At 32.0% G+C, this 27,992-nt stretch overlaps 2 protein-coding genes across 4 annotated transcripts; one reads left to right on the plus strand and one right to left on the minus strand.

The window, feature by feature from the left end:
• On the plus strand, window positions 1–2,021 carry LOC123699832 (CD2 antigen cytoplasmic tail-binding protein 2 homolog). Of its 2 annotated transcripts, none has more exons than XM_045646907.1 (3): window positions 1–407; window positions 708–1,020; window positions 1,393–2,021. In XM_045646907.1, the coding sequence occupies exons 1-3, from the start codon at window positions 207–209 to the stop codon at window positions 1,887–1,889; spliced, it is 1,011 nt and encodes a 336-aa protein (XP_045502863.1). In that variant the 5' UTR covers window positions 1–206; the 3' UTR covers window positions 1,890–2,021. The 2 variants fall into 2 exon arrangements, with proteins under 2 accessions (XP_045502863.1, XP_045502919.1); XM_045646963.1 differs by having other exon boundaries at window positions 284–402.
• LOC123699114 (major facilitator superfamily domain-containing protein 12-like) lies at window positions 2,019–27,992 on the minus strand. 2 transcript variants are annotated; one of them, XM_045646099.1, is made up of 10 exons: window positions 27,883–27,992; window positions 6,832–7,001; window positions 6,674–6,757; window positions 6,308–6,530; window positions 6,086–6,197; window positions 5,715–5,914; window positions 3,573–3,759; window positions 3,077–3,188; window positions 2,454–2,604; window positions 2,019–2,313 (listed from the first exon to the last, which is right to left on the minus strand). In XM_045646099.1, the coding sequence occupies exons 1-10, from the start codon at window positions 27,900–27,902 to the stop codon at window positions 2,175–2,177; spliced, it is 1,398 nt and encodes a 465-aa protein (XP_045502055.1). In that variant the 5' UTR covers window positions 27,903–27,992; the 3' UTR covers window positions 2,019–2,174. The 2 variants fall into 2 exon arrangements, with proteins under 2 accessions (XP_045502055.1, XP_045501980.1); XM_045646024.1 differs by lacking the exon at window positions 27,883–27,992 and adding an exon at window positions 7,840–8,076.

Below are 27,992 nucleotides of genomic sequence, written 5' to 3' on the forward strand. Positions count from 1 at the left end.
CTTGAAAAGTTGAATGTTTGAATTGAAAAATGAAACCATTGTCCATATTTTGGTAAATGGATTTCTATGCTTGATTTGAAATTAATAATTACGGAAAACTGAAGTTGATTACTAATACATCTGTTTATTTCAATCACAATATCGCATTTCATTCTTAGTGATTAGCGACAGTGTAGTTTCCCGTAACCACAACACCAGATAGTAAGATGGCTAAAAGAACATCAACAGTAGCTTTCGAGACCGATGAACAACAACCGAAAATTGCAAAAGATGGCAAGAAAGAGGGAAAGAAGCATTCCCTCGATTCCGATGAAGAAGATAGTGGTGCGGAGGAGGAAAAGCAAAATGTTCTCAATGCGGATGACATTGAGGGGGAAGAAGACGGTGTTGCAGGAATGGAAGGTGAAGTAAGTCAAAATTCTCAGTAATGGCTGAAACCATTGTTGACATAATATAGTATCGGAATTTATAGGATAGGATACTAAATGTTTATTAAGTTGATATAATTTAAGAATCACGGAGCGGTTAATTTAAAGTGAGTATTTATTAGAAAAATTTACAGAGTTAAAGGACAGAGGTCTGTAATTTAATAAACATACCTACTTATTGTGATCATATAAAATTTTGGGATTATCTGTTGTATATTGTGAAGCAACATATTTATAACTTGATTTTTACTTTATTTCATCCAATATTTTGTGTTACAGATAACAATTACACCATTTAACATGAAAGAAGAACTAGAGGAGGGTCATTTTGATGCCCAAGGTCATTACCACTGGAAAAAGGAGAAAGAAATCAGAGATGGTTGGTTGGACAACATTGATTGGGTTAAGGTTAAGGGTAGACCAGAGGATAAGTACAAGGTTCACAAGGATGATGATGCAAAAGGAATATTAGATGACACAGACAGTGAGGATGATGAGCCAGAAGAAAAGTTTGACCTCATTACGAATTATAAGGAAATTTTGCAACACATGAAACCTAAGGAGACTATAGCGAAAACTCTGCAGCGGCTAGGTGAGACATTATTATTAATAATTTATTTAGTGTTTGAACTTTTGTTAACTTGCTTCACAAAGTACTAATACTATTAATGTTAAAGTGAATCTGTCAGTTTTATATTGCCGCTGAATGAAATTGAAATAGATTTGTATGGAAATCTAGTTCTATTATAAAACTAGGTTTCAGTGAAATTACACTTATTTTTAATAATAACTTAATCAATCTATGACTTAGTTATTCATATATTAAAAATTGTAAATGTTATATGCTGTATGTATGTTTATCAGGTATATTCATTAAATTGCGTCATCTTATCAAAGTATCAATATATCAAGATTGAATAATCTTAATGCACATTAAATATGATTTTTTTTTGATCTGTTACAGGTGCCAGTTCCAAAATATCGAGTGCAGAGCGCTGGAAGAGGAAAAAGCAAGGAATAGTTGATGAGGGCAGTAAAATAGTTACCAGAATAACTGAGCTTGCTAACCAAATATTGACAAAAACTGGAAACATGGACATATACCAAGAGACTTATGAGAAAATAAGCACCAGCATTAATAAGGATGCTAAGAAAAAAGATGATGCGGAATTAGATATGTACGCAGATGATTTTGATCAAAAAGAAAAACAGAGTTTAGGTCAAGATGGTGAGAGCAAAAATGAAAACCCTGAAGAAGGTGAAAGTTCTTCGAATGAAGTGAAATGGGAGTTTAAATGGAGTCAAGATGACAATGCTGAAATTTCAGGGCCACATTCCACCGGTCAAATGAACAAATGGGCTACAGAAGGGTACTTCAAAACAGGCGTGTGGGTAAGGAAGAATGGTGAAGATTCCCAGTTCTACAGTTCTAATAGAATCGATTTTGAACTATACATGTAAGAGCTAGACTTATTTTTTCTTGTTCTATAGTATCCCTGGTTGTATACATAGATCATTCTATAAATATATAGTAAGTAATGATATTTTCATTAAAATATGTTCTTAAAACTAGAAATAAAAACTGTTTAATTATCAACAATTTTCATTTATTCATACTATTTAAATGCAGACTATTTAAAAATCTCTTTGGATAAAACATGTTTATCTGTAAAATATTTTGTGTGTTGAGAAACTAACTATCAACTTGGTTTTATAAATTCATAAAAAGTGTACAAATTCCTTTACTCAATGAACAAGACTTCTTTTGTCTTTTCTTAAATTTGTTAAACATAATGATAAAATTCCTAAAACGGCACTCCCTCCACATGCATATGTTAGGACACCTCTGTAGTATTGAGGACAATCCAGGGCATCATCACATTTGCTGTAAAGAAAGAAATGTAAGTTTATTTCATGTAAATAAATAGATATTAAGTGTATGTCAATAAGTTATGTCAGTTGTACTTTAGATTATTTTTACACAATTATCGTTTTCAATTGAAGAAATATATTAGAGAAACTTACTAATTTTCTATAGCAACCACTGCAATACCAGTCACTAGTTTATCAGCAAATGTTACAATAGAATATATAGATGCTCCTTGATGTGAATGTGGACCAATCAGGTCTGCTGTTACACATAAACTTGATACAAGGGTTACGGAACTGCCAGCTCCTGTAAAAGGAAAATATAGAGTTTAATTAATTTATATAGTGCTTAACTTTATTAATAAAATATGGTTAGAGGTTTATTTTAAAACTAACTGTGGGTCAACACAGAGCGAGAAGCCTTGCGAAGCAATTTCTGTGTAAAGCATTAAGCAGCTAAGCTCAGTGGGGACTCGGCTCGGCCTAAGAAAATCGGTATCGTTACCCGATCAGGAGATAAACAGAATGATAAATAATTAATCAGTGAAGTAGTTTACTAGAATAATGAAACAAACATGTGTTTCAAAAACCTAACGAAAAAATGAGCAATACATGAAATTTCCGTTTCGGTAGCGCATAGACAATTTAGGAATTCGTTCACTCGTTGGATATGTTCCTACGTATTCTCTGACCCTGCGAGTTAAATTGAAGTAAATTTGGGTGCAATTATTCAGTTACTAGGCACAGGCATAGTTAAAATAATCAACCAATCATCTTACCAATAAGAGTCGCGACCAAATATATTTGTACGACGCTGGCTGTCGGATCAATCGTAACCGCTATCCAGACGCAACTAATCAGGCTGAACAAACTTCCTATTAAATATGCAACCTAGAAATAAAGAAGGAGCATAATGCAATAGCCTTGCAATATCATACAATGTCCTTGATGAAAACAAAATACATATACATTTTTTTAAGAATAGAAAAAAATCGATTATAAGGCGGGATTCGAACCCGCGTCTTACCGGAGCGACGTTTGACTTTTGCGGATTTATATATAAAAAGCATTTGAATGCTATAAAAAACTAAATATCACACCAAATAGATCTAATGCAATGCAACTATTGCTGACTATGAATTTTGGAATTTACGTGTGTGTTGTTTCTATAGTTTCGCGTTATGAATTAGCAATAACAGAAATGAAAAACATGTTCGTTTATGAAAAAAATATTACGTGCAATGTAAAATGTAAAGATTATAAGTACTTAATTACCTGATTACCAATTTTACTGATGTTGCTCTTCAAAAGAAATGAGAATAGAAGAGATGATATGTACAAAACGAGAGGTACACTCGCCACCAATTCGGATCCTTCGGAAGGATTTACTGATAGTCGTTCTTCTAAAAATAAGGGTACGTACACTAAACTAAGTGCCCAGTAAAGCCGAGAAAATACATATCTGAAAAAATAGGCAAACATTTAATTAACTAATTATGCTGATAATTGATGAACTACATCATTTAAACCATTGCTCAAAAGTATGAATTTTATCTCATATCATCAATTTTGCCCCCTATTCAGTTTTTGCAGTAATGTATGTTGGTGTCAAGCTATTTAACTAAGCCTATGCACTTATTACAGCAAATCGCGATCAAGGACGGGTCGATCGATGTGGATTTCTTTTGCATTCTCGGATTTTATAATGTGTTTATTGTGAAGAGCGTAATTATTATTTATCACACCTTTCTTAGAGAAGGGTACAGTCCATGATTCCACACGTCTTAATAACTTAAGGATTTAACTGTTAACCCAAAAAACGGAAGATGATAGTAGATAGGGAGGCGAAGAGGGGAATTTTCTGCAATACTCGAGCGTGGCAGTTTAAGATATGAGAGATACCTTAGACCTAATAGAACAACCTTGTTAACTATTTAGCTCTTTAAGTAGTGACGCGCGCCCAGGATAGACGATCAGATTAGTAAAAAAAAATCGATAGTCTGAAATACTCGAGCGCGTCAGATTAAGATATTGGGGGTTGATTTTAGTGTTTTAAGACTAAATTTATCTAATCTGACGATAAGTCCTTGACGCCGCCAAGTTATAGGGTCGTGAACTTGTAAAAAAAAAACGTTAATCCGGCATTCTCGAGCGCGATTGTTTTTATTTTTATTTTGAAGAATATAATCTAAAACTTACTAAAAATACAAAATCTGCCGGTTTCCGCGTGACCGGAAGTCTGGAGGAGCCATTTCGTCTTCCGAAAAACGCGTTGCAGTATATAAGTCGCGAACGATACATTTTACAAAAAAAAAGTTTGAATAAACAAAAAAGGTAATTTTATTTTACACAAAAAAGGTCTCTTTACATTTTTGTCCAAAGTTAAAACTTTTTGACTTGAAGCATCATAAAAACTCAAACTCCCGGTTTTTTGAGTATATCTCGAAAACTGAGGGTGTTAATAAAAATTGATATGAAATAACGATGATTAAAAAAAAGAAACTCTCAAACCTTTTTCGGTCAGATTAAGAGAACCCACCAACATTTTTGTCAGATTAAGAAAATATGCTTTCAGGAGGCCGAGATAAACCTCCCCTATGAAAATCTGACGCGCTCGAGTATTTCAAAAGGACTTTTTTTTTTCTGCATTTTCAAAAATTCATCGTAACTTATCGTCACGCCGAAATCGTCAGTTTTTTTAAGGGGAGCTTCCTTGGGGCCTAATTAACACCCCTTCCGAAAATCTGACGCGCTCGAGTAAATTTTTTTTTTGTGCATTTTTGACGAATTAATATGCCTAGCCCCACCACGCAAACCGGCAGATTAGTATACCGTTGTTATCATAGGCACTTGGGGCATACGTAGTATGAATATCTGACGCGCTCGAGAATGCCCAAGTAACTATTTTTTTTTACATTTTTGAAAATCCGTACACGCCAAACCCACCGCTAAAATGGTTTTTACCATAGAAGCTTTTCTTTTCGAAATTATTTTATCTATCGATTTTGATAAGTCTCGACGGCGCCGTTTAATTACGCCATTTAGCTACCTCGCCTCCCTATCTATAGATATAGTACCTCCCAATAATCTTATACATATATAAAAATGAATCGCAAAATGTAATTCATATACAAATATAATTCATATACTACTTAGTAAGCGCATAACTCGAGAACAGCTGAACCGATTTCGATAATTCTTTTTTTATTATATTCCTTGAAGTACGAGGATGGTTCTTATGTAAGAAAACGTCAATATGTACCACGGGCGAAGCCGGGGCGGACCGCTAGTTTATTATAAATCCGAACTATTTAAATGTTAAATTTCAAATCTTTAACTTTGGTGTATTATATAACTGTAGTAACTTAGTAAGTAGTCTCTCGTAATTTTCATAATACTAAAAATTAAAATACTCACAATAAACTGGTTTGGTATAACAGAGGCATTCTTAAAAAGTATATTATTTTTGATTTAGTAGTTTTTATGAGATCTTCTTCACCGACCTCTGTCTCTGTTTTAATAATCTTATTTCGATCATTGTTCGACTTCAGTTTAAAAAATGTGTGAAACAGCGTCACGCACATGACTCCAATAATGGAAATGATTAATGATACATTCTGAAAAAAAAAAGACAAAATTTGTTAACACTTCTGTATCTACATAAACAAAACAAAAAGAAATGCCCAAATAAAAAAAATCGAGTCCTGGATATATTCCGAGAGACATTAATAAAGCAACGTTTATAGAAATAAATGGAATAAAAAATAGCATATTAACCATTCACCCACCCTGAATTTATAATCATCCGTAGGTCCAATGAAGTTGCTGTACTGCGTAGCTCTTAAAACGATCCATGTTATAAAGTATACCGTCAAACTCGATATCACGGAAGCCATATAACTGGAAACCAATGATAGATTTGGTTAAGTAGCGCATTTAATATGCCCCAAATATAATTCATATACTACTTAGGAAGACCAATTCTGTAATTTGATATCTCAAAAGTTTACCGTATGGAAGTCAATTCAGAGCGAACTTGTAAGCTATCCGAAATGGAGGGTATCATTGACAAGTGCGATATTTGTACGACAGCCCAGCCGATTTGAAATATTGTGATTAGAACAGCATAATAAAACGGCATCCACCACGACAAATATTCGGGGTCGTTCCGGACCCAGCAACCCCAACATCGAATGAATAATAAGGGAAATGTACAGGCTACGAGAGCAGACCCTGAAATGGAAAAGTGTAATTGCAATACATTTCGAACCTTACTTAAAATAAGTAATTATTAATGTGTAGATTCCATAGTTCTAGGAATGATTATGATACGCATATTATTGGTATGTGGTTATTTCATGATTTTATTTACACACCTGTTAAATGCCATACTGTCTTTGTGCTATATTTGTCAGCTAATACTCCCACCACTGGTGTAGCCAAGGCATCTACGACTTGACCTAAAAAAATGAATATTAGATATGACTGATTTTGAATTGTTTTATGAAACAGAATAATCGAATCAATTACCAACCTAAGAGTAACATAGCGCCGGCTACCACAGCCTTCATTTCGAGAACGGCTTGAAAGAATAGCATCATGTAGGAAAACCACATCGCAGCGCAGAGATCGTTGTAGACATGTCCGAATCCGAAAAGATAGTTTTGGCCGATTCGCCACCATTTTCTTCGTTTTACTGGAATACTATTTAAACAAAATTCAATTGTTATTATTAATATTTGTTAAAATAGCTTCAATACTTGGTTAGGTACGTCTGGAACGATAGAAATTTGATCCGCAAAAAAGTATTGGTGTGGATGTGGTGACATAGAGTTGTGATCGCATACCTACTTAATAATAATTTGTATTTTACAGTAATAATTTACATTTTAGATGAGTACTTATTGCTTTTCAAAAATAGTAAAGTTTTATTACAGCCAACTCTCAAAAAACAAAATCCTTGAAGTTATAGGTCGATTCATGATCGTCTTTGATGTACCTACACGTGTTTAACGCAAAACTTCAATTAATTTTTACTTATTTTAAAATCTTTGAAGCCTTTTGGGACGAATGTAGGGATGGTTAACTAATTAAAATAAACTTGTAACTACATTTATGTAACTCTGAAACTAATAAAACAAAAGAAATTGTACGCAAGATATACGATATGGGTTTATATTTTTTAAACATTTTAACTTAAAATTAACGTTTAAGTTTAATTTTATCAATGAACTTCCGACATATCATGTGATTAAAGAAACATAAAGGCTGGTAAGTACTTTACATTAAGCGATAGCATTAACATTAGATACAATTATCCAGTTTTTTAGGCTTGCACGAGAAAGTGAGACTCTATTTACTGAATTATTTTATTGTATACCAAAAAAATTAAAGCAATTTACGATTGTCCAAACGTACGGAAGTGTCAATATATCTTAACTACGAGGATAGTCTTCGTTTTGTGCCCTACTTATCTGTTGAGCGTCGCAAATTGGCTGAATTGAAGATTGCTTTTTGTAAGCAAATAATAAGTCTTGATTACCTTATAGTAAATTCATCTTCGTTACTACATTCATTTTTCTCTCCATTCACCCCGTTTTCGTTTTCATCTGTGGCACCGTAATTTATTGGCATTTTTTTATATTTTTTTTTTATAAAAAAAATCACTATTTATTTATCACTATATTGAACACAATTATAATTAGCTTCATTTCATTTTGTTGATTTTGGAAATATACAAAAAAAAAATGTAAACGATGGACGCGTGTTTCTTGATGGGTTTCCTACGACTTTGTGGCTTATTTGATCGTAATATGTAACCCCGATATAGTGACAATTCGTGTACATATATGCTCTATAATCTCTTTACCGAATAATCGTATTTCAAAACTGCTTCAGAAACTTGACTTTTGACTCTTTGACTTTTATAAGAAGAAAATGCAGATCAAATCCTAATCGTTATACTGAGGGTTACTTATTTATCAATTCCAATACTAATTTTGAGTTTTATACCATTAACTTATTGGCAATTTAATTGATAACCAAAAAATGTATATATATCTCATGTAAAATTAATCAAAAAACTTATCATTACATACTTTACAGGATTGTGCATAGGTACACACGGCTTTTTTTAAATACATAATATGCCTTTCGCTCTACCTACTAGATGTATTATAATATTCAGTCACGATCGCGTAAACCGCAAAATTGTTCTCTGATATACTAAGGTCTAAGGCATTGTTTGTGACCTAAATGCTAATTTAACTAAAGAAAGCCTTCAATACCATATTTATTAAAAGTATTTGAACGCTATATCATACGAATGTTTCATCGAATATAGAAGTAAACCTGAAGGTTGTGGAAGAAATGTCTCGGACACCAGTAGATGCATACATACGAATTACGATATATGTACGTTTTTTTTTTCAGTTATGCTATTTTTTTTATTTGTTCTACCTGGGCTGGCCATTGCGGTTGTGTAGATAATGAATATGAGGCATCGTTTTTCTTTCTTAATATATTTTTGTGTATTAAGTAGAATATAAATAAATTATTTAACTTGGAATTGGCTGAAGTTTTATAAATAAAATGAAAAAAATGGATCTAATATGAGAATAATATTTGTAGTATACGTACTTCACAAGCGCCATCTATGATCAAGTGGACGCACTAACTAAGAATGTAGAGTCAATTCAAAGACTTGTTTATATCGCTGAGTCCAGAAGATGTAAGTAGTTGTTGAATCCAATAGATGTCTTTAGTGACTTCATTTTTGGAGGGGAAATATTTATTTATTTTATTTAAATCCTTTATTTAACACACAAACACAAGAAAATTATCTTCTTAAATACGAATATATGTTTGTTTATATTACCTATATTCAGCTCTGAAGTGAAACATAAATAGGGAATAAGAATCTGAAACCTATATATTTTTTTTATAAGCAAGATATTATGTAATAGTAACGTATAGATAAAACAGAGTAGAGCTTGCAGACTCAAGGATCAAATTATATTTTTATATGACTTATTTGTTCGTAATTAATTTAACGGTAAAGTGTACTAACGAAGCATAACAGGTTTCTTAAGTAATTAAATTACCTTCATTAATTTTAGGTATATATATTATACACTCCTATTAAAAAAAGAAACGTTTTAGTTTGTTTGCATCGAATAAACTCTACGACGCGACGTTTTGAGAAGGTTTTGAAGAGTTTTGATTCGAGCGGCTAATTATATCTTTAATTATTATATCGTTAAAAAAGACAAACAAATTAAGAAGCTCGCTGAATTTTGAACGTTGGAACTTCGGTTAAAAAGTCCCATGTAGACGTGTAATTATTCATTATTATTTAATTGCATTATTTGAGAAAGGATGTAAAGTTATAGGTACCTTTTAAATATCATATAGGTAACAATCGCTTCAAACATAAAATCGTTGCACTCGTAGACGCGAGTAATGGTTCACATGAAATATAACATTTGATTTGTCAATTGAAAGCCGGAAAATGAGTGATGTGCACCAAACCTGCAACCCTAATTTATGGGCCAGCCGGTGTCTGCGTAGACATTCGCGGTCGCTAGCAGTCGCAATAATTAAATCCACTATTAATTAACATGACCACGGTAATGGGTATTATAATTAATCTTTCAGCTGAGTCAGGTTCAATTTTTAAAGCGTTATATTGCTGCGCCGCTGAAAATATCGGGTGCAGCAATTTATCGATGCAGAGCCATTTTATGGGAGCTTTAATGCTTTATCATTATCATTGATCATCATATATACAATGTAATGGTATCCACTGTAAGTACATTTAGATATTCTTGTTTTTTAATCTAGAATTAAATAAAGCTATGTTATTATTATACATAATATTTATTTTTATTTTTCGAATAACTAAACTGAAATATTTGGCCGTCTGGTAAATAAATGAATTACCTGGAATAATATATTTATAAAATATAATTTTAATACTTTATGTACCTAGGCGTTCTTGAAATTTATTCATGAATCTTCGCCTACTCTATTATCTATGTACCTACACATTTAAAATCCACGAGTAACTATTTTTTCAGAGTCGGTAATTATTTAACCTAAACAAGACCATTGGTAGGAGGGAAACGTGGGTAGATATTAAATCAGAGCTTTTGCCAATATTATGTATTCAGGCCTATTGTGTTCATTATGTATGCCAAGATTACAAATTAATTTAAAGTTTGGCTTCAGGTTTCAAATTGTTGATCAATTTATTAAATAAACCACGGGGTACACAATAATATATTGTAAGTAAGAACGTATATTCATTATTATTTATAGAATGATGTCGTTTTCGTTGTAAATTGTAATTCAATGGATTCGAAATCAATTGGTTCTATGTCAATTGGTAATTTATCTGCTTTCATAGTAAGATTTTTTCTATCATAATATGATAATAACAGAAATAGGACAATATCCGTATTTGAGCACGTTTATTTGCGATATTATACAGGCAAATATTTGCGTAACTGAGTAACTTCTTGAAGAGTACACTAATCATGACATCCAAGATAAATCAAGAGGTTATCTATTATTAAGGCATAAGCCCTAAGGTAATGTTTTAAATATGCATTTACAAATATCTGTATGGAAACATCTCGTAGAAAAAAATATAAAGTCTCAATGAAAAGTTAAACTAAAACTCAATGATAAGTTTTAAATTCAAACTGATTAAAAAAAATTGTAGATTAATTTTAATTTCAATAGCCACCCATGCTTGTATTAATTTTATTGAGGAAAAAATAAATTATAATACCAAATACATTTTTTTATTATGAAGAGCACTATTCTACCTGATTCAAATTGTTCTTATAATAATAAAAATGTAATAGATCTTATCCGAATTTGTATGGAAATCACGTCAGTCTGAACCAACTTCATAGTTAACGAGACCTTGGCGAACAAACGAGAATTGTTTAAATGTGTGGCCATCTGCTGTGATCACGGTTTGAACAGACAACGTCTCTGGAATGGCAATTAAATCGTAAGATCACAGAATTATGATGATACTCTTGTTATTTGACTAAAATCTTCAGTAAAGTTAATTCATTTAATAAAAGAATTAAGAAATGTATTAAAAACCTTTGCAATATGAAATTATTAAACTGATAAAGATAGGATGCATAGGTAATACCTAAGTTGATGTAGGTTATTTAATTTTGTATTTAGCATTTTTCGGTTTGTGCAAAAATACTGAACGGTCGATAAGAATTAAAATTTATTAAAAACTCTTCGATCAATACTTACAAATGGTTCAATTTTGAAACACTGATTTCTGAAACGAATCCTCTGTATTATACCTGATTCTGTTCGATCCATTCTATGATCTAGTTTCGTATGTTAAGTAAATTTTTATCCTAGAAAGCAGTATCCTACAATGTCCTAAGTAGTTGATAATGGTACTTGTTCTTCACGTCAATTTAGCACAAAAAGCCTCTACATGCATGACAGCACGTTTCACGAGCCTTCGTGGGTTCTCTTATAATATCTGTATAAAAAGATCGATCATTGGAAGGACAGCTTCTTTCATATTTCACTGAAGATTGCAATCATCGACTACTTTTCAAGACATTCTTTAATTATGTATGATTAATAGTTAGTATTTGTAGCATAGTATGTATTATTTTATCTGTGCTTGTATCAATGTAGCCTGTAGGTTAAAACAAAATGTTATGTTGTAAAAATGTATTATAATATTTGATGTTAAATATACACATTTAACTTCGTCATTTTGTACTAGGGTTGATGTACCACTAGTTGACCATTTAAGCGGTTTTATCTTTATCTATATATAAAAAACGGGTTATTTGTTTTACGTTCAATGTTATTTTTGGGACACAGATAATTGAATAGTCACTGCAACTATTGTTCTTAGTATCAATTTGATAGCCTTTAAAGGTTTTATGAAAACTACTCTGAAAGTTACTTCTGCTAAAAGTACCAATACCTGACCACTGATCACCAATATCTGACCATCATTGCTCTAAAAGTTGACCATTTTCAAAATGGACAAAATGTCCTTCTTCGAACATTAGTTTTGTTTAATAAATAAAAAAGTCTGTATTTATATTGAAATTTATTTTATTAAATGTTATAAATCATTCTTACAATACCGTTATTAATCCTTAATGACTATACCTACGTACCATACAATCTTTTCTTCTTTCTCTTTTTCCTTCGACACCCAGTAGTCTTGCCATTTCTTGGAAGTTGTAGCAAAGGGCAAGCGTTCAGTCTTCTTTTTTAATCGAGAATCAGAAGGCCATATTAAATGTTTGCCAAAAGCTGGGCTTATTTGCTGTTGCATTTTAGTTATTAAATCTACTAATTTGGGCGAAGGAGGTTCAAGGAAATGACTGACTGAAGTTGATGTTGATTCGAGATGCATTGTTGGTTTTGGAATAGGACTTAGACGGCTTATATGGTTTGTTAAATTAGGTATAAGCACAAAAAAAGCAAGTCTTTCTTAGCAAAATATAAAGAACCAAGAGCTGACCATACTGGTCAACAATAGGCGAAAAATTGTTTTCGTTGCTCCAAAAGATAACCAGGCCGCTAAAAATCATGAAAAACTGTTCATGCCAAAAATGAAGCCGAAAGTCTATAACAGAATGGTTCAACATTATGCCTATAACAAGACATATAAAGAGTAATCGATTGCATTCAAGATAAATTAAGATTTCCCAATCAACTCCCGATAAAAAACTCTTAGTAAAAAATGTGATTACTTACGGGGGCACCTACTTAATTACATCTTCGTGTTGAAAAAATGTCAATATTTCTGACCAATAGCAGCAAGGTTTGTTTTTATTTTATAGATGATGTTGCCTAAGGATGTTGCTTTATAGAAAAAACAATAAACTATCATCCGGGGCTGCCGTATTTTCTTAATTGGCGCGTATATTTGAATTTTGGTCATGTATTGGCGCTTGGTCAGCTAGTGGTACATTGACCCTATTAAATTAAGACTTAAAAATTTGAATTTGTCAAAGAAAGACAAACAAGCAAACACACTTTCACGTTTAATTAACACTAGAAAGGATGAGGATAAGTACCTAAATACAAACAAAATTTGTATTTAGAGGGATAGTTTCTTTTCAAGTTGAAGACGACATCGACTAGTGTTTTATTAGATTCCTATTTGTTTTATGTTTGGCAATATAAAAACAAATTGATTATGTGATTATTATTCAGAAAACGTATGACAATATCGAACGCGGCGCTTTTTCTTCCAGATGGCTACTTTTATTTTACGATGTTGATAATATTATGATACAGCAATATCAAATTGCTTACTCATTTTTACACAAAATTTATTACCTAAGGAACTATGTACCTATGTCATCAGTAGCAAATTAATTGTATGACTACCATGAGGGGAATTTAAATAAGATTTAAAATAGTCAATTATCATAGGCTCTTCATATTTTAAAAGTGTAAAAATATTACCTTTAACCGTATGTTTACCATATTATATTTTGTTGTATGCGAGAAATCCAAGCGAGAAAGGCAAATATATTGCGGTAGCGGGTAGTCCAATGTTATACAGAGAGCAGCGGCGGCTTGTGTGAAATTTACGAAATTAAATTCTGTCATACCTATAAGTGACTTATGTGTTTCATGTCTTTCATGACATTCCTATTTTTATGTGTTTCTTCTAAATTTGTAATTAAATATAAATAATTGTATCTATTAGTTCTACTCTCTACATTCTTTACTTCGACTGATGCTATTTTTCAATAAAGTAAACAAGTAAACAAACAAACAGTAAAACAAACAGTAAACAACTTCAGCATCGGATTCAACACTTATTGTCCAAGATAAGTATAATAGTTACAATTTGATATAGGTATATTTTCATGGATTATCTGTAATTTTAACTGACAATTAGCGAAACATCTACATCCAGTAGTTGTGAAACCGGCCTTTAACTATTAAGGTTGCAAGATGTCAAGTAACACACAAACCTTCGTAGGAATTGATAAATTACTGAGATTTGAGATACTTTTGTTACAGCATTGGGTAATGATATGTTTTAAACGTAGTTGTTAAAGCAGGTGCAATGGACCGCATTCCTTGGCGCTAGAAAAACTGGAATGCCTGCTCCTGTTTACTGAGTATGAATGTCCAGATTCGATATTTTAATTACATTACGTATTTATATGAGAACTAAATGAATTAGTGAATGCTAATAAATTGTTCGGATTACCATTCCATTATAATTTTAAAAGATCATAAATTACCTTTATGATAGGTACCTATAGCTAACTAGTTATATATGAATTTTTAAACAAAAAATAAATATGCTTAGATACATAGATAATTACATAATAAAGAGTAAGAATAACATGAAGTACATTCAAGCGAATATTAGGTATCTAAATTATTAGAACGTTATTGGAAGAGTATCAGCATCAGTGTCACGTTTGTCAGAAGTCAGAACTGAAGATTTGTACTGAACTATTAGCTGTTTCTGGGAATATAAAAAAGCTTTTTCGTATTTTTATGTATATTTTGTATTCTTAGAAAAAACTGTCTAACTGTCAGTTTAATCTGGTTTTACCACAGTTTCATATATACCGACAATCCTTTAGTAGTCGTAATAAATAGTTTCTTCCAAGAGAGCTCTAATGATTTCTAGAACCAGAAAAACGTAGCTTTTAATCACACTATATGTTATTATAAACGGGACTGCTTACTGCAAATACAAGTTACATGTACCGTTAACACTAAGTACTAAACGAATGCTTAAGCCGGTTGTACTGACCATTATAGATTTTTCTTATTAGGAAGGTATATAATAGTAGGCTCTAGTTAGCGACAACAACGTGTATCATGGGACATTCAGTAAACAGATCACATGATAGTAATAAGTGTAAAATTAACAACACCATGCCACTGGTATCGTGGTTGTGCCGTGTGTAAATTTATACAAATTCCTGCCTTTTATTATTTGTGGGTTTTGTAAAACAATTATTATTTTTGAGGATAAGGCTACGTTTTAATATTCTTTAGCAACGCAAATGAGAGCTGAATATTTTAAAGCAAGGGTCTTGCATTTTTTGTTTGCGATTACACAACCGTTTCACCTTTTACAAGGTTAAAGGGAAAGGGTTAAAGATATGTAAAAACGCTAAAATAATCAATAAGCTTTCTTTATTATGGGACCAATAGAATGAAATGCTTTACTTTGATTCAGGTTTTGTTATTAGAATTTCGAATTTAAGAAATATAAAAATAGAGAAAGGGTCAACGTTATTTAAGATTTTGATAGAGATCGCGTGTTTACTTTACGTAATTAGGTATGTCCTTTGTTAAAAAGTTTTATTCAATAACACAATACCTCTGTATAAATAATTAAAAACACTTGCATCAATACTTTACAAAAGCTTTTGGTTATGCCGTTTTTAAGGTTGAAAGTGCAGTAATGATTATGAGGGATGAACTCCCCACTGACCGCAGACAACCGTTAGTTTGTTATAATTACGCTAATATTAATTACCCCTAATATGCTTCATTACACTTAATGCGGCTCGTCAATTAAACGTTATGAACGTTAGGCATGGAAATGCAAAGTATTCATTTACCATTGATAAATAAACCACAACATACTGGAAGGTACATAAATACTTAAACGCACTGTTTCAATGAATATCAAGATATTAAAAGTATCGTTGTAAAATGGTAAAGAAACTGGATGTTTCTATGATACTTTACTCGCCGCGTCTCTTGACTTCCTTGTTTTTAAGAAAAATATTTTACTTTCTAGTTCTGTAATATTATGTGCATTATTTTATGAAGTACACAGACATAATTTATATGTATCGAGGTTGCAGAATTTAAATGGTTCATCATACATTTACCTAATTGTCTTAAAACTCTGAGCAAATCACAAAAACAATAAAATGAACATAAAGCAATCAATACATCTATCTTGGTGATAATTAACACAGAAACCCACTATCAAATATTTACGTTTTTTCCTCGTTCAGAAGATTTGATCGATTACCTTAACAATCGTGGCAAATTAAGTGTTCAAATATAGGTCCAATATATTTGGAACGGTACAGTCCGTACACAATTAGAAATAGGTACAGGTTTATGATGACAAATAAAGATAATTCTTATAGCGATAACAATATCTCAGGTTTAAACAGATAACAATAATGAAGATATTTTAGTTCTTCATCTAACAATTATAATTACATTGATACTTAGGCCTTCTCTGTATTGTTCAATAATAAGCATAAACCTTGAAAGGCTTAATTAAATTCCGGCGTTTTTCAATATGAGGTCAAGACAAACAATATATTTTTTAACGATTGGAATGCTGAGAAATAATATTAATATCTCAGCAGTAGTGGATTTAATTCCTCGTACCTATATCGGATAGATATAATCGGTTATATCCTGGAGATACCTTAATATCCGTGATAATGCTACTGGGACTTAGTTACGTCGCCAGCTTAACGTTGATGGAAAGCAATATCAAGCTCAATTATCGCGTTAAACTAAGAATATAGAATCATTTTAAGTTTTACGAAGGTATTGTATATAATATTTTCCCCTGTTACATTGCCTATTTTATATTTTTTTCAGAAGCTCTCGAACTTATCCTTAATGTATTATCTATAGAAGTTAACCGATTTGTACAACTTTCAAAGACAGAATGCATAACCACCAACCATTTATATTAAGTTTATCTCTGTAGCAACTAGTGACTCGTCTCAATCCTAATCCCTTTATTTATTTATACTTGATAAATGAGTTTTCAAGTTTTCGATGTTAAACTTGTAACCAATTACCAAGTCATGTTTGTCAACCAATACAAATAGACAAATAGACAGCTTTGCAGTTATTCGAGATACGTGAGAATTAATCCCCGTTAGTCGTTACGTATAATTTACTGGTTTATGTGAATTGGGAAATATGTTTCTTTTGTAATGTTTGGAATAGATTTTATGCAATTTTAATTTTAACGCATTTGAGGTAAGAGTCTCTATGAAGCTCCATCTCATTTTTTTACTGAATTGAACTACTGAGGATATGATACTCGACTTAGTTATTGTATTTTAACTTACAGAGACCTTACACGAAGTCTGCTCGAAACGGGCTGTTAAATGTGAATCAATTATGTCCGACATGCTCGCTGCCCGTTTGATGGATGCGTTAGCGGGCTAACTAGCTTTATATTGATACGATGGATCTACGCAATACGCGAAACACTATTTCCATCCATCGCATGAGTTACATCCGAATAAATTTACGAGTTCGCTGACGCTAACAGAGCGGATGTCAGGAGGATGAAAAATGTAGTCGCGACAGTGGCGCGTCGTGTCTGTACATCGAGCCATCGGAGTCTGTCAATGCGACTGATTGCGTATTGCACCGCAAATCGATGAGCATTTTAACCACTATAAACGGTTCCTCACCACTTAATATAAGTAACAAAATTAACACTCTATACATGCCATTCTACGCACGGCATGCCAAATATCATTTGGTATTGGAGAGTCCGGTAATTACAGATTATGATAGTCATGTTTTAGTTTTTGCATTGATATATTCAGGTTTAATAGATTTTGAAATTAAATTTGTTCATATATATTTTTGGTTCAGATGCATAAAAATAAAGTTTTATTCACAGCATAATATGAAGGCATACTTTAATTAAGGAGGTTGAAGATTTACCGAATACGTCTGCGAAAAAAGTCACAGACAGGAAAGAAGGAAGCATTTGAATAATCCATACTAATCCATACTAATATTATAAATGCGAAAGTAACTCTGTCTGTCTGTCTGTTACTCAAAGTCTGTTACGTATGGAGATATTTTGATACCCGAGAAAGGACATAGGCTATCTTTTATTGCGAAATATGTACCACGGGCGAAGCCGGGGCGGACCACTAGTAACTAATAAGCATTAAATTAAGTGTGGTTGCATTTTCGGTAGCACAATGTTAAAAAATGTGATTTTAACTCAATTACTCTTCTACCATTCTGTCTCTTTAACGCGTGTCAGTAATCACCGGTATCGTTTTAAAATTGGTTGAGCGGCATTTACGTCCGCGTTTATCTGCCATAATATGTTCGCAAAATGACGTTCAATGAGAGTGCAGGGCTGGCTGCAATTGGTGCATTCCCACTGAGGGTTATAGTAATCACGAGGTGGCGCGGCGCACAAATGATCGGTCGCCAGGCGCTAGTTGCCGGTAATGAATCACGGTACCGCTTGCTTGCTAAATCTAGCCTGCAAATCGACGACGATCCCCGAGTAATAAGGTTAGCTCCCCTTAAACCGGCCCGGTCGTGACTAGATACCTTCGGGAGCGTTCATGACAGAGTTATCTTTTTAAATATACTATAAATTGAATAAACGAGTTCTATCGCTATAAAATATTAAACGACTGCACATCGGATTGAATTTATTGTTCTAAAATCTAAACATATAATGGGCTATTCAAATCTCTATAGCTTTTTTACGAACGACGCAATCGTAGCAAATCTGAAACCGAGCTCATAAAGTGAGTTGTTGAAGAGTGGACGCAAAAAAGCTTTTTATAGCCCTTTTTATAGTTTTGTCTGCAGATTACTACTCATAAACGGGAAATTAAAGTAGTGGTAATTATTTGGGAAGAAAAAAAGACGTGTCGGGGACCTGCCGCGGTAAAGCTATTGCATAGCATGCATTCAAGCCACACCGCCGTGCCCGTCGGAGTGGTGAGCGTGAGGTTTTTCGTTACGCAATTTCTGGATTCGGTCCCCGCGCTCAAGGCCCGCGATAGAAGCTTTGCAATAGCTTAAAAATCCGGCTATCTACTAGTTAAAGTACTTAGATAATATTGTGAAAACGAGTGGAAATTAACCACATAAAAATTCCTCTTGCGTAATTTTTCTACTTGCCAATTCAGATATAAATTGCATTAACTTTATTACGTATAAGTCAGAGGAAATCGTGAGTCTTTGGTTGGAGCTATAAATTATTATAAGAGCTTTCCAGTGCAGAAACTAGAGACCATCGAGAGAGTTAGGTGTTCCTTAATACATGTGAACCGACGTATTTCTGAATTACCAAGATACTTGAATCAAAAATTGTCTCTTCATACCTATTTATGAGACACAGGCATTTTGCTAGTAATTATCTTTATTACTTGATGCAAAATTAAACTTCATTTAGTATTAAAATATGGTAGATATAAATTAGATTCCATTAATTTTGCCATTAAAAATCTCTAATTAATGTTCCTAGAGAATACCATGTTTACTTCCGGTAGTTTTAAATATTAAATTAATTGAGCTTTGATGTATCTAAAAGGAATAATTATGTTAATATTATGCATTAATTTTATTTATGTCTTGAGTTGATTGAGCTACAGTTATGGTATGGTTGTAAAAACACTAAATAACGATATGTATGTCAAAAATCTTGTTTACATTGCGTGTTATAAAAACCAAATCAATCATATTATTTTTTATCTTTAGAATTAAAAAACATAAATAAAGCTGAGAGTTCAATAAAATTGAACAGATGGGCATTTGTTAATAAATTAAAGCGTCATTAAGATAAACAACATGCAGTTCTTAATGTGTTTCCCATATAAATGAGAGGGTGAATGTGGAAAGGGATAGAAAGTAGTTAAAAAACATTAATTCATCAGACTCAGCTTTTTTAATTAGTATCGTCACAGAATAATAACTAGTAGGTATCGTAGAAAATTGCAGTAGTAACGGAAAATCGAGGTTTAAGGGTAGTGTGTAAATTTAGTTTAAACCTAGGTAAAAACAATTTAAAACTTAAGTAGCTTGTTTAAAAAAATCTGCTGAATTTGTAGGTCGCATAGTAGCTTAAAATTATTATCCGGGTTCTTTCATTGTGTTACGTTCAACTAACGATAGATGGCGTTACTTGTTACATTATAATTATGTAGGTAATATCGTTTCAATATCTTGAATGAATGAATGAAAAAAATATAATTATTTATTCAAATCTAAATCTTGCTTTACTTAAAAAACAGTTAATATTCTACCTCATTATTATGTTTCATGGATATTTTTTTAAGTGCTTCTGCTTGATTAGTTATGACTTGTAAAAAAAGGTAAATGTAATCATGTATGTAAATTTACAAAATGAAGGAAATTAAGGATTAAATTAATAGATGAAAGTTTTGAACCTGTAAATAGGAATATTTTAACAAATATTTCTCTATATATTATATCTATGATCCATGAATTTGGTTTCCTTAATGTGTGCCAATGACCAATGTCAAGCTATTCATGTCAACATAATGCTAATCTACCATAAACTCAAGATATGAGAGCCTCAATTATGCAACATCGAGTCACGACTCTCTTAATGTTAATATTAGATTTTACGATTCGTAATTATAATTTATTTGTGCTTCGTATTAACTAAATACATCGTTTAATTATTCGAATCTTTGATAAGATAACATTTAGAACAAAAAATAAAAAGACCATATTTTTAGCATAAATAAATACATGTAGGTAATTAAAATTATTACTTTTGCGTTGCCTTGAAACTTTAAATTAAACGATTAATGAAGCGATAAAAAATAAAATATTAAAACGGAAAAACCGCTCAAATAAATTTTATTACAACTAAATTTATTATGTTATTTGCAAATATTTTCGAACAATTGTTTAATCTACCCTTTAAAAAGGAAACTAACGTAAGCGCATAATCTACTCAATTGCAAAATATGGTTGTAACGTGGGTGGACAAATTGGTGCTGAGTCAGGACATGAACAAGGACCGGTTCAGCTAATTCAACATTATCCAGCTGTTCCAATCTGTGAATTAGGTACAATCTAGCACTTAACCTGCTAGTTCAAATAGAAGTTAAATACAAATATATCAATCAATTATCAACATATCCATATTACACTTACCTACCTATATTGTTTTCTTTTTTTCGAGATATATGTGTATATTTCCATAAAATTTATTCTGTCTGATATTGAGTACTTATGTAACTAAATTGTCTAGTGTTTTGAGGATTTAATCTCTTCAATGAATTATAAGCTGAGAGATTCTGTTTAAAATGTTAAATATTTTGTTGGTAGAGCTTGATTGACTTGCACTTCGCGGTTCGCCAAATGATTTTCTAGTCCAATATAACAGCATTCATTATATACAATATACTATAGCAATATACTTATAATAATTATACATTAAATGTACTCATCAATAAAAAATACCGCCAATGTTCTTAATCGCCTATTTAACTTATATTTTAAACAAAAATAAATAATTGCAAGAATTTCTATATTTCATGGCAAATTGACTTTAATTATACATGTTTTATTATTTATAAACAACACACGTACTCAACTACGACATATAAATTGGTGTTCGATGAAATAATTAAAGAGCTATTACGCGGCGAGTGTATCCAATCCCCTCTACAACGGGGGCTTGAGCACGTGCCTAAGCAGATGTGCGACCAAGATATCGGTGAAGTTGCTAACTTTTCACATTTCCTCGCAACCCGCGACAATCTGGGCTTTGTCGCACGTCGTGAATTACTTATCGTCTAAACAGAAATAACGAGTTGCATTCCGCCCGTCTCCCTGCTGTTATACGACCTACTTATTCATATGAATTTGAAAATTTGTTCCATTTAGACGCGGAAATTGCCATCCCCGTGCATGATCTGGTTATTACCAAATTCTGCTATAGTTTAATACTAAATAAATTGTTTCTAATTCCTTTTGAAACTTTAAGTAAATTACAGTAGACACGACTACCCGGAGCGAGTCTTCACTCCTTTTTCTCTTCAAATTACTTTTCTAACTTCAAACTTTTTTAATAGTCAGTAAACGGTGAAGGTTTCCCCTTAAAATAATTTTATCATAAAGTTTTTATCAAGTTTCTCAAATTGCTCAGCGAAACTACGAAAATAGCTACAATAATGAGTAATTATTACTTTGGTAAGCTTTGTGTTAAAATGACATGACATAATTAAATATTAAATAATTAACAACAGCTTTACATGCAGTATGAAAATTTAATATTTTATCATAGGAACTAACCAATTTATCCTTTAATTAATTTATATTCATTCTATCTATGTTTCGAAAAAACATTGTTCTTCTTATATGAAATTATGTAGGTAGTCGACAATGTTGTTACATAACAAGAAAACAACAAAGTTCACACACTGAACAATTTAACTGCTTTGGTAAAGCGCGTCGTGTATGGACAATTTAGTTTGTTTTGCGGTTAGGGGGTGATACAAATGTTGTTTGGTAGTCTTTGCATTAACAAACTTGGCCTGCATAGCCTGCGTAGTGTCGTGGTCGCTTTTAACCCTTCGTTTAACACCGCCCACATTGCAAGTCCTAAAGTTATTTGCCGTGCTCGCCAATTTACTAATACGTTGTTTTTGTGTTTAAGGTGGGTCTTTTTAAAGTAACTTATACTTATACACCTACTCGTAATTTTTAAGGGTATATGTAAAAAGTTATGTAGGTCGAAGAAAACCGTTGGGTAAGATATAGTAAAGGGTAAATTTACTTTATATAGGAATGTTCATGATGCATCAAGAATTTCATGACGTCTTAAATTTTACGACGGTTTCATCGACTTGGCTAATATGGTGTTCGCAATGTCACTTTGCCAGTACCGAGGGAATTATACAAAAAAGCTCTTGGTCTATTAACTGAAGATGATGATGATTTGATTGACTTGAGGTTGGGTTGGTTTACATTCTGCTTATTTTCGAACATTTATTTTCCTTTACTCGAACAAAATTTATAAGTAAACTTGATTACTTATCATAAAAAAAATATTTTTAATATTTATGTACGAATATCCACATATTTTGCTTCGTTGAACAATTTACAGTCTATGAGTAAAATTAATTAAATCGGGGGTTAAATATAAGGTAACATAGAACAATAATAGTAAGTCGTCGACACTATACCTACAGTCGCCACTGCTTATTATAATAAGTTCAACGAAATTAATTTATTCAAAGGGCAGTTAGTTGATCGTTAGATGGGGATCATGTCGGTCACCGCACTTTATACACGCTAAACGGTCATCAATATCATGTTTGGCTAGACCTAGGCTTTAATAACAATAATAAATCGTTTTTATTTCTAATCTCGTTCATAACTACGGAAAATACTGGAACAATAACAATAAAATTTGTCAAATTGGCGCAATGCGCGTGTTCGCGAGTATATGAATTTCAATGGTGAAGTCATAAAAATATTTATTTACGTGGAATTACAGTTCTTTTATTGCTTTGTTTTTAGATATAAATAAGGATTTTTATATGTTTTGTTTTTGGTAAATAGTCAAGTTTAAACTGTAAATAGTGCTCCATAAAATTAAAATTTCTCCAACTGAAATTTCTAGATAATTTTGTATTATTTAAGCTCCAAAGATTCATTTAGCAGTATTTCAGTTTAGCTGAAACTATATTTGAAGGAATTTAAATCTAATGAGGGTGTTTGACTATAGGGAGGAAACTTGATTCTCCCACTAATTAATGGCTGTTTAATGGCTGCAACGATCTACTAGTTTAGCAATGAAAATAAAAATAGATTTAATAAATTTAAATATTTGTACTTAAGTTTAATGAAATAGATTTTCGAAAAATACGAACCACCTTTGAAAACTTCAAACTCGTTATGAGTTCAAATTTACTGTGAAGCAGTTTATATTTACTTTAAACCAGACTAAAGGCCGGTAATGTTAGTAACAAGTCTGTTAATAACGTTTAGTCAAAAATACATAAAACTATTAATGAAAGAGGAAAATTCTGTTGAAAAACAAGTTAGGTTAAATAAATAAGATCTTCTTAGAAAATCAATATCCTTAAAGTGTGTTTACTTGCCTGTGCATATTTTATTTATTCTACTTTTTCTTTTCAAGGCGTCTACATCGCTTTTGCATTTTCAGACAGATAACCATATAGGGATATCGCATCTCCTTAGTAAACAGTTGTCGCCTTTTTTGTAATATTTGCTAGCCCAGGAAGTTACAAACCAGTTCTTGCAAGACCATGAAGGACGAAAACAAAAGGTGCGAACGTACTCAATTGGAATGTGCGACAATCGGCATGGTATCCTTACCGCAATTAATTAATATTCATACAGTTAACACGAAACAATCTGCGTTCGACGAATTGCATATGAATTCTCTATGGATTTGTCGTCACCCATGCATTTCATAGCACGTACCAGCACAATATAGGAGGGAAATCACTTATTGTTACTCCCTTATATATTAGGACAGGCCTTTGTTCTACGCTTATTTGGCTAGATTTTTACTTGAAGACTTTTAAGCATACACTTCAAAGAATTGTACATTTACATTTGATACCTAAATATTGAACTTATGTTCATTTGTGTAAGCTGTAATAGTTACTGAACGAAGATTATTACCAGCATTTACTACATAAATTATATTTTGTTTGTGTATATGTGTTTTAATATTAATTTCACCTAAATAACACCTACAACGACCGCCGTATAATGTTATTGACGGCATAATCATAAATATACCTCTACATTTTTACCACAGACTATAAAATATAATGCAACACATTCTCTCACGTCACTATACTTAACAAAGAATACGCGGGGTGTAATTTGTCTATTAGAATAGCGGTCTATAAATCTCATGAGCACGGCATCTCGCATAGTCCACGGTCATCATAATATAATGTGACCCAGTTACGTTGATTTGTTCAAATTGATCATACGTAGGACTACATTTATTTGACCCAGTAATTTAAAGTTAAAATCGAATCGTATTACAAAAGAAATTTCTTTGTGGAAGGTGAACATTTTGCTGTAGTAATGAGGGGAAAAAGTTGGAAAACGCGTAGATAATACTGGGGCATGTAATACAGCGTCTTTCCAAACTATACAAGGCCAGTACGCAACGGTGTGAAACTAATCACGTATAGTTTGGAAATAACTTTTTTACAAAGTTCTTCCAATCTATACAACAGTAGTACGCAAATACTCGCGTATACTTTGTAGTGAAGTAAGTAAGAATAGCGCTCCAAAATATACAGCGCCAGTACGCATGCGGACTAATCGTGTATGTTTCGGAGTAAGCGCGGCGTATTTCCATTGCTCGCGTTTATATTATTGTATTGCTGTTTTGAAATCTATTATTAAAATGCATGTGTATTGTGTATGTAATGTTGCGTACTGATCGTATATTTTTTGTATCGAGGATGCTTGTGTCTTCTTTCCCGACTTACAATTGACAATAGTGCTAAAATGTAAGAATCTAATAAGTCCAGAAGAAGACGGTTGCGAGGCGACGGAGCCCCGCTTCGCGGGGCTCCTATTTTTGTGTAGTTAAAAAAAATACGAACCTAACCCAACCTTACCCTTATCTGTTACCTATTTATGTTCTAAGCTTACCTAATAATATTTTTATTCCATATTTTACTGAATCAATCAAGATTCCAGAAGAGGACCAGAGATTCCAACCAGCAGATCAATAATTTAAATTAAAGAAAGAAAAGTAAATATTACAAATATATTGACATTTATTTATTCACCAAGTTTTAGGCTGGTTGCAGAATGCAGAGCTTGACCGACCATCAGTGCGTACGTCAGTCGCGCTTGTCATATTATGTATGTAAATTCATAAAACCGTTCATAGCTAGACCGACCAAGAGACCGACCATACGCAAGCGTATTGTCATGCGCATTAGTGTCATAGTCATACAATTGTTTATGCGTATCTTCAGGACCGACGGTACGCACTGACGGTCGGTCAAGCTCTGCAACCAGCCTTAACACTGCTGATTTGTTTTATTATTTATATTTTGCTCTATTTCATGATTTTATATTATGGTTTCCACTTAAAGTTCATGCTGTAAAGCTGTATTTATTGTTATGATGGATTCGCTTCGATAGATTATGTTTATAATGAAACGTGTAATCGGTAAATACATATATATTATACACTACTATGTATTAAGAAACAAGCATCGTTCAATACTTGTAAAATTGCTTGTTAGTTGTTACAATTTGAATATTACTTTACTTAGGTGGTTCCCATTAGATAAGGCAAATATTTAATACATTACCATTTTTATTGAAAAATAATATAATATGTACCTAAACTTATAATGGTTTTAGCGTTACCACATATAATTAAAATAATTGTAATATAAGACTACGACAATAATACGTTACGTAGATATTTTTCACGTTAAAATAAATGAAACATCAAGAATTTTTATTAAGTACATATAAAATTTATTTAACTACATTAAATTATTACATGTATTCAATTATTGACATTGAATACTTATCATTGAATCATAAAGCAATTAAAACCTTTATAAAGGGTCTGTTTAAATATGAGGTAAGTAAATATTTATTTATCAACTTGTACTAATATAATATTATATTTGTTTCAGTAACATGATGTGAATGACCGCATAAAATTAATCACATTTCTAATAACTAATATACTTGCTATGGTAAATTTAATATCAAAATTCAATTTCATTAGTACACAAATTTTTAAATTAATAATGAAAGTGAGAGCAGAACGAATAATTATTTAATCACATTCATACTATTTTAATAGTTAAGGCATACTCACTTATTATACTCAGCTCAGTGTCACACATAAGATTACAATGTCACACATAAGAGTTCAATAAATGTAATTACTACAATCCACATAATATTAATTCAGGTTCTGTTTGCCTATTTAATTTTTTCATGTAATAACGGTTTTGCTTGTAACGTGCGCGTGCTACATATATTTTGGTAATCAATAAATAATATTATCTCAATTGTATAAGCGCTGATAACGATTTTAATGTATAATGTGTAGGCTTATACAAATGTACGATATCGTAAATTCTGTGAACAGAAATAGTGGACAATAAAGGTTGAAATGTAATCTGATCGTCGGCTTTTAACAATGCACTTGGGATTGGAAAATGGCGGCAAACGCCAATGTTACCATTTTTTGCCAGTCTATGTGTTTGTTTTAATTTGTTCCGCGTAATACGGTGTTTTAAGTGTTTTTTTGTTTTGAATCATTTAATAAGGTTTGGCAGTTTTGTGTTTTCATTTTATTCATATCAGAAACTTAAGTTACATATTCCTAATGAAAAGAGCAAATTTACAACAGTTAAAAGGCAAGTATTGAATATATGTGTTGAGCCATTTGTGTAATATTTTTTTTGGTACTTAGGTAATGTTAATTTTTGATATTTTTTCCATCAGTTATAGTAAAAGCAGGTAACTATAAAGATATTTTATAATTTTAAGAGCGGTGAGAAAGACACGAGAAACCAATTTCTTAAACTTTTTGTTTCTTAACCCGTCATTAAATCCAGGTCGACATTTTTTAGAGCTGACAACATACTCTCAGCCAATCAACACCACGTGACACGTTAACTCGACCACAGAAAAAATCATATAAAAAAAATTGGTGATCACTGACCCGTCTGCTCGTGTGTACTCCACATATAAAATTAATTTTGTTAATGTTAAACTCAATTAACTAGGTAATTAAATTACTTACAAAAGCTTCAAACAAGTCATAATCCAGTGAGTCACATGGAAAAACGAAGGTTCCTTGAATCAGAGTCTGTCTCCTAGTAACGAAACGTGGCAACATCGGCGGATGTCGCG

Source organism: Colias croceus, chromosome 1, assembly GCF_905220415.1.
Source record: "Colias croceus chromosome 1, ilColCroc2.1".
Classification (NCBI taxonomy): Eukaryota; Metazoa; Arthropoda; class Insecta; order Lepidoptera; family Pieridae; genus Colias; species Colias croceus.

Coding starts and splice junctions, on each gene's coding strand:
- LOC123699832 (XM_045646907.1), top strand. CDS start 207: ATGGCTAAAAGAACATCAACAGTAGCTTTCGAGACCGATGAACAACAA. Junction 408..707: donor TTGCAGGAATGGAAGGTGAA/GTAAGTCAAAAT, acceptor TTTGTGTTACAG/ATAACAATTACACCATTTAA. Junction 1,021..1,392: donor GAAAACTCTGCAGCGGCTAG/GTGAGACATTAT, acceptor GATCTGTTACAG/GTGCCAGTTCCAAAATATCG.
- LOC123699114 (XM_045646024.1), bottom strand. CDS start 7,931: ATGCCAATAAATTACGGTGCCACAGATGAAAACGAAAACGGGGTGAAT. Junction 3,760..5,714: donor TTATACCAAACCAGTTTATT/GTGAGTATTTTA, acceptor CTATTTTTTCAG/ATATGTATTTTCTCGGCTTT. Junction 2,605..3,076: donor TTTGGTCGCGACTCTTATTG/GTAAGATGATTG, acceptor TTCCTTTTACAG/GAGCTGGCAGTTCCGTAACC.